Source organism: Trachymyrmex cornetzi, unplaced genomic scaffold (genome assembly GCF_001594075.2).
Source record: "Trachymyrmex cornetzi isolate Tcor2-1 unplaced genomic scaffold, Tcor1.1 scaffold37, whole genome shotgun sequence".
Classification (NCBI taxonomy): domain Eukaryota; kingdom Metazoa; phylum Arthropoda; class Insecta; order Hymenoptera; family Formicidae; genus Trachymyrmex; species Trachymyrmex cornetzi.
In genome coordinates this window covers 301,437-309,200 of record NW_017298429.1, presented here as the reverse complement: position 1 = coordinate 309,200, position 7,764 = coordinate 301,437, and the positions used below count along the sequence as shown (strand labels likewise).

Here is a 7,764-nt window from a genome sequence, read left to right as displayed (position 1 = left end):
CACCTGCCACAGGAAGATCAGGCTCTTCGGCGAGCTAGTTGCGTGAGTTTCCTATCCCTTCCGCCCTAGACTCCGCCGTTCCCTTTTTTCCTCCCGCAACCCACAAACGATATCGATATCGTATAGATATGTGCATATGTGCGTGCCGTAACGTGGAATTAGCCCGGTGTAATTAAAGCGCATCTTCTCTATGCGAGATATACGGATATATTGGGAAGAATCGAGTGTCCGTAATAAATTGTCGTACTCTATGCTTGATAAGGCATCGATAGCGTCATAGACGCGAGTATTATTGTACGAGATGACTGTGTTGTACGCGATTAGAGACATACATCATGGACGATGATGAATTTGTATATCTAGGCTGACTTACGTCAGCGTTTTTCTTTCTATGCGGAGATGCAGCTTCTTTCCAGGAGCATGTGTGCTTTCTAGAGAGAGATTTGTGCGCGCTTTGGATCGTGTAGACGTGGCTGAATATCGCTGCTATCGTTATTGCATGTAATTGCATTTTTCACTGGCAGGAAGCTGAATGTGCGACGCAGCTGCTGCGTACTGAGCAAGCTCGAGCCGAAAATCAGTTGTTATGTTTAGTCCTCACGTGCAAACAAGGACACTCTGTGTTAGTTGCGTGCGATACACGTTAATTAGAACTATCGTTTACTTTTTCTTGATATTTATTATTACATTGGTGCAAAACATTTGTCGTCCTTTTATTTTTTAAGTAAAATAACACCTATATCTGAGTTTTTCGAAAAAGCAGTTGAAAATTTATTTTCTAGAAGAAGCAGTGATGACTATTTTAGTTAATATAAAAATGCTACGAAATTGTATAATTTTGGTTTTAACTTTATTTGACAAATACATCAAATCTTTTGCACCAGCGTAGTAATAAGATTTTTACTATATTTATTATCTTGTAATTTTCCATATGTATATGTATATATATTAATAATTATTTTTTATCAAATTTATTGAGTATAGATTTTTTTGTATTAAATATACAGGAAGTCTCTTATATGAATACACAGTTCCGATAATAAATTATTTGAAGTAATCTTTCCTTTTGCGAAAGTTTAATTAATCAATGTCTTAACTTTTAATCTTTTGACTTCATTATTAAAAATGTACGTGATATTCAGAAGATTTAATAACAGTATACTTAATTTTAATTAATTTTATCTGAAAATTCTTGCTATTTTAAAGAAAAAAAATATTTTGTAATAAGATTTGATTAAATTCTTATAGACAGTGGAACATCCTATATATTTATTAATATGTAAAATATAGCGCTTTATATTATAATATTATTGTTATTTACTGGCAAAAGCGAAGTAAAATTTCTATTTTGCATACAATAATAGCGCATTGCAACAATCGATTTTTATAATTATTTTCGATTTTTCAACTGAGCCACATTATTTTGTGACTTTCTATTAAAAGATTTCTAATTAAGCGAACGTTAGAAATGTTCTCTATTGTCTTATTTATACAAATGAGTTCGATTCGTTCTTGAGGACGTGATGTGAGAAATACAACGTTCGGCTTCGCTGATAAATTGAAGACAAATTGAATAGACTCGGGAAGCGTCGAGGGTAATCGTGCAAATCCGATAATTCGCCGATTTGATTAATGAATTCGCGTCAGTCGATTAAAGACAAAACGCTCTGTCCAATCTGTTCCGGTCAATCTGGGGACCACAAATTAGCGTGCCTGTGAAACGACAATAATAATGCATTGTAAAAATGTTCTGTTGATTTTCCTGGGGATTTGCTTTAAACGACACGACGTATTCGATATTATCTATAACATTATTCTTTATATTTAGGATTGGCACATTTTCGTTATTTTAATCTTAAGTCATTTTCTCTGTATAGTTATCAATTCTATAATAAAAAAAAAACCGATTCTCTCTCGTCTCTTTTGCAAGTATTCTATTATCACTGTATAAGCTGTTCAAAATCAAATTTAGTTAATTATGGACTCTTCGATTTTATAGTAATAAAATTCTATAAAGAAAAATCGATTTCCTCCAATTTGGTTTCGGACAGCGTGCCCATTAATCTCATTTACACACAGGCTGTGTTGTGTTACATGTACATATTTACGCCTCTTACACGCGACACCCATGGTTCTGCTTGATTGGCTTAAGCGTACTGAAAGAACTTTCCGAGGTTTGTCTCGCTGACCATACGACTGTTTTCTCGTTTTGCAGAAAGGCCAGACGAAAGGAGAAGGATGCGGGAACCACGGAGGATCCGAAATTGTACCTGGAGGAGGCTGCCCTCGAAAGGCAGCTACCGGAGCTGGACCTGAGGATGCTCGTGGACCTACCGCCCGGTCTGGACTACAACGAATGGCTGGCGTCGCACACCCTCGCATTGTTCGACCATATTAATCTCGTCTATGGCACAATATCCGAGTTTTGCACTATGACGGGCTGTCCCGACATGACCGGTCCCGGTTTAAGGTATGTATCTCCTTGCCCGAGGCGTTTCAAACTTCACAGAAGTTACCACGAATCGAAAGCAATCGATCGATTTGTGACAAATGATTTGTCGTTTCAGAACGTATCTATGGTTCGACGAAAAGGGAAAGAAAACGAGGGTTGCGGCGCCACAGTACATAGACTATGTTATGACATTTACGCAACGCACCGTTAGCGATGAAACTATATTCCCTACAAAATATGGTAAGTTGTTCTCTTTAACGCTATATATTTAATTCGTAATGTCTGGAGTATATTTCAATATAATTAATAAACATTACATACCTTCATTTTAATAATTATTGACTTCATTCGTAGTTACCGTTACATAATCGTAGTCCGAGAGCAATCAATGTTTGCGACGATATTAATTTCCACTGTTTTTCAGCAAACGAGTTCCCGAGCTCGTTCGAGTCGATAGTGCGTAAGATCCTGCGGCTACTGTACCACGTAGTGGCACACATCTACCACTGCCACTTCAGGGAGGTGGCGCTTTTGGGGTTACACGCTCACCTCAATTGTGTATTCGCCCACCTCACGCTCCTTAATCAACGCTTCAACCTTATAGACCCCAAGGAGACGGAGATCCTGGGGGACTTAGAGGCCGCCCTCTTGGGTAAGTTTTATACGCTATCACCGCGACCATCGTTGCGACCGTTGTTACCACCGATGCGGTATTGATCGATGCCGATTACGCAATGCCGGCAAGAGATCCGAGACTGGATTGCGCGTTTTGAACAGTGGACTTTTTTTTCTTGACGATCAATAAATCGTGTCTTAGGGAACGTACTATAACTCTTCTCGTTACTATAATTTTTCATCGAAACAAGCACGATTGAATTAAATCGAGGCTCAGATTAAGCTAGAGAATATTTATTTATAAAAGGAATAGAAGCTATGTATGGAAGTGCTTTTGATATTTCTGCGGTATTCGTTATCGACAACGGTAGAGTTCGACGTCAATACACAAACTTGCAGGGAGAAGACTCCCTTGTTAATTACGGATCAATTGCACGATTAAGGGACGAACCCAATTACGGCGCATTAAGTGTATGTTTAGTCGACTGCGTTATATGGCCCGGAGAGATACATGCTCGATTCTATGCTATTGATCCCTCCTTTGGTTGTTTGCTTGCAGGTGACTCGACATCCGCGCCTTCGCAGACCTTAGCCATCCAGGAGACTCCGACCACTACGAACACTAGCAGTACCACCTAGATCGCTGCGATGCGTCATAGCGAACGAGCAGAGGTTGCAGTTCCTGAGACTAGGTGACGATAGATGACGATACGTTCGTTCATTCGATTTCTTTTTTGTCTCCTTTTTTTCTTTTTGTAGATTACATGCGAAAAATAACGTTTATTGCGATACGATCGGCTGGTAAGAATGAAAAGAAGTACGAAAGAGTGAAAGAGAATGAAAGAGTGCGAGAGAGAATGAGAGAAAGCAGTGATTCTGTAAAAACAAAAAAAAATATACCAGTAGTACCTGTACATAGCAAAGTGTGAACAACTACATGATGTAATTAGGTTCCTCTGTTTGTTGTTTGTGAGATTGTACATAATTTATTAAATGGTAAGATACATGAGGAGGGTAAAGAGAGAGAGAAAGAACGAAAGAAAGAAGATGAAAGAGAGCGAGAGCGAACGAGAGAATGCGCAAGAGTGACAAAGAACGAACATTGATTATTATTGACAAAGCTAGTTGCTATAAGAGATAATTTGTTCTGTAAAAAATGATACAATAATATTGTAAAGTTAAAATAATACCAAATATATACCTGGTGTTAAGGCATGTGTTGTTGATCATGAATTGAAAGTGCGTCACACAGGAATGCAAATTTCCCTCGGAAGTGGGTCTGTGATTCACGAAAATCCTTCGAGTCTTTAGTTAAGTTACTAAAACTCAATTTTTAAGAGTCTCGAATTTTCGCTCGTGAGAGCTCAAGTGCAAGCAGTGGTTGGCGCGTGAACGTGCTTCACCTCCACAATCCTGATTGCAGCGCAGACATTTGCGATCTCCCTCAGGAATAAACCCATCGCCTCGGCTATCGGTTCGCAGAGATCCCTCAATGACGTCGCAATATTGTAAAGCAAGATCAATACCGGTTGCACGAGAGCGTTAAACAGAATAGACAGCAGTGGTTTTACAAAGTAATCCGCTATTAATTGAAGTATCCCCACTGTCAACGGCCGGATCACGCTGTAGAGCACGAAGCGTAGAAGTTGCAGAATAAAGGCTGTGATAAAGGCGATACCGATGTGAATTGTGCCAAAGATCTCCGCCCAAAAACGAGTTGCCGCCTGATCGGTCTTTTCGGCACATTTATCCGTGATTAGTACAGGATGACAATCGGTTGTTCGATAATATCTGCGAAAAATATTACATCCGAGTGATTGATTATCATTTCTTTGATCTTTTAGCTATAATGGATTCAAAAATTTAAATTACTCTAAATATTAAGACGAATTGTTGCGAGAGAGCGCAAATTGAAGCAAATTGGAGAACATCCTTTATGTTCTTCAAGAAATATTCGCATCGAATGGTTAATACCTACGCGGAGTTTCCGTGATCAAAATAATAGATCTCGATCTTTTCCGCTATTTCTTCTCTCTTGAGTTTCGTTTTCGTTGGATATTTAGGTGGTTTCGACTTGACAGTGTCATACTTGGCATTCTTACTCGGTATCCCTTCCGATAGTTCTTTGTGGGAGATAAAAGGTTGAAATTCGTGAGGTGGCTGCAGCACGTCGATGTGCTGTTTTGACGCGCCGTTTACACGCATCTTGGCATAATGGGGACACTGTACTTGCTTTAGCTTTATCTCATACATCTTGTCTCTTTTGCCGTTTCTCGGCCGTTTCCAGCCTAAGCGGCTCCAGAATGGACGCGATTTCGATTTATCTAAAAAATGCAACTATCATTACTATTTTCGGTACATCTTGACGGCGTCTCTATGTACCTTCCTTGAGTTTCACAGGCAGAACGTAGCCATTGCTGGAACGATAAATCTGCTTTAAGAAATAGATCGACTAACAAGATAAGATACATAGATGCGACGGACGGATGTTACATTTTATGGCTGTGACAAAGGCACGGGAAACTCGATTTAAGTTGCATTGCAGGTGGCTGGCTCCTCGATTTTTTCCGAAGTGACTGTCGATCCGGTCTTCCTGGAATCGTGGACGGGATATCAGCTGGTGCAGCTACGCAGTAAGTTGCAATCAGCGATGCATCGGAACACTTGCAGTCCATTTCTGCATACAAAATGTATATAGGATGATTTAACAAAAATAAAAATAAATAAAATAGACTTAGTGCAAGATGAATTGAAACAATGTACTAATTTAGACCTGTCCAAGGTATTAATAGACTTCCCTCTATGTATTGACATTTTTGATAAAAAAAATTGACTATTTGACTAAAGAATCTGCTGTCAAAAAAATATTTGGTGTGATTTTGGGACGCTTTGTATAATACATATAGTTTGCTTTCGCAGAAATGTGGCAATATGCCTTTGGGTTCTTCAACAGTGTCGGTTCTCTTATCGACCGTTTCGGTGCAGACCGCATTTACGTCGGAATTTATGGCCGAGGTAGCGTCATCCGAACGCAAGGACGTTAAATTGGAAGGTTCCGTCGTGTCAGCGCAGGAACAGTCCTCTCCGGTAACCATGTTAAACGCATTCCCTTACGGTCAAACACATAAAAAATTAAAATAACATCAATGTCAAATATAACGTAAACCAAACTGCAACATAAACTTGGAACAAAAACGATAACAAAAACGACCTACGGTCATATATACCATGGTGTAAGAAAACATCGTATTTTATTGTCATGAATCATGATACGTTGCGTATTCAAATTTTTATTCTCGATTATATTCTCGGTATGGAAATTCGTACATAAATATTACAGACGTATCAGAGTTATGATAATTAATATTAAAAATGAAGATATAAGGAAGATCAAAAATCCAATAAAATTTTCTAAAGAAAAACCTACTGTAGATTATTGAAAACATTCACAATGAAAAAAATAACGATTTTTATACGTGTAATTTTTATTCTATAAAAAGCATACAAAGAAATAAATAATTACGGCAAACAATTTTGTCACGATTGAAAATCGATTGTAGAACGTTATTTTGAGAGCTGCTTGCAATCAAAAAAGTTTTTTTTATCTGTCGTAGTTGCGGGAAAAATGAAAAAAAAAAAGAAAATATATAAAGCACGATTTAATTTTGCTTTCAAAAAAAAAAGCAGAACACACATATACAATTTTGCTTCAAATTGAGTTTTTATCGAATGAAGTATTAGACATGTCAAACTTTTATTTACATCGAACAGAGTTGGAAGCAAAATAGGACGATTATCACTTAAAAAGATAATACAGGACGCACCATTATCATGTATATATTATGTTATAATTCATCAAAAATTTAACAGCAAACATTCAAACATTTAATGTATGCATGTTACATATATTTTTCATATTACCTCGCAAATCACAGTAACGATAAAAGTGTCGCATCATGAATTATAACTTTATATCTATGAATTCACATCTGTCTTTCCTTTTTTTATAAGATATATTTCGTATAATCTTAAAATTACTTTTATGGAGCTTAAGAAAATGTAGCGATGTTAGAAACGTGCGTGTGTTAATATTCATTATGACGCTGCATGTATATTTTTCGGCTGTAAAAACGTATTATTTATATGTCGTATCATTTTGGTTGCTTAACGACGCATTGATACTCATGATTTGCGAGGATGGAAATCGATATAATTTACACGAAAATCTGGACATTATATCAAGTATCACGTTTCATTTATAATGTAAATAAACGCGAAAATTGTTATGCGTCCATGTTATTCATCTTGTGTGAAATTCAACTAAATTATATCGATTTCGATCCTGGGCCCCTATTCTGTAACTGTCTTACACGCCTACCGACAATTATCGGTGTCGTTGCGCAGATATTTTATAAGGTGAAAAAGCTGCGAACGACACCGACGACTGTCGATAGGCGTGTAAAACAGTTACGGAATCGCGCCTCTGATCTCCAAATATTACACAATACATTAGAAGATTAATACAGCTTACTTCGACGGTTAGAGCTTCCGTGTAAGAAGTAATCACAACACAGCAGTTAACAAAATATATCAATGCTATTGTTTACTACTAATCTCAGTTGGACTAGATTGAAAAATAAAAGTAATTAATGTAACAATCGAATCTAGCCGTCCGACGCTAAGTAATCCTTTTAACA

General features: G+C 37.5%; 2 protein-coding genes across 5 annotated transcripts in view; one reads left to right on the top strand and one right to left on the bottom strand.

Annotated features, from left to right (window-relative positions):
* The window catches only part of Mob2 (MOB kinase activator 2), a 29,697-nt gene extending 25,415 nt beyond the window's left edge, over positions 1-4,282 (top strand). For 2 of the 3 annotated variants that reach the window (XM_018511368.1, XM_018511366.1), the window contains exons 2-5: positions 2,216-2,470; positions 2,568-2,692; positions 2,877-3,104; positions 3,627-4,282. In XM_018511368.1, the coding sequence (XP_018366870.1) occupies positions 2,216-2,470; positions 2,568-2,692; positions 2,877-3,104; positions 3,627-3,706 (688 nt within the window). In that variant the 3' untranslated portion in view covers positions 3,707-4,282. Of the gene's footprint in view, positions 1-14; positions 43-2,215; positions 2,471-2,567; positions 2,693-2,876; positions 3,105-3,626 lie in introns of those variants that run through there. The other variant, XM_018511369.1, reaches the window with a different exon arrangement.
* Positions 4,269-6,266, bottom strand: LOC108763599 (uncharacterized). Of its 2 annotated transcripts, none has more exons than XM_018511364.1 (5): positions 6,003-6,266; positions 5,561-5,744; positions 5,450-5,484; positions 5,046-5,391; positions 4,269-4,858 (listed from the first exon to the last, which is right to left on the bottom strand). In XM_018511364.1, exons 1-5 carry the CDS (start codon positions 6,160-6,162, stop codon positions 4,432-4,434), a joined length of 1,152 nt encoding a protein of 383 aa, XP_018366866.1. In that variant the 5' UTR covers positions 6,163-6,266; the 3' UTR covers positions 4,269-4,431. The 2 variants fall into 2 exon arrangements, with proteins under 2 accessions (XP_018366866.1, XP_018366867.1); XM_018511365.1 differs by having other exon boundaries at positions 6,055-6,115.
* Between the last annotated feature and the right edge of the window lie 1,498 nt (positions 6,267-7,764).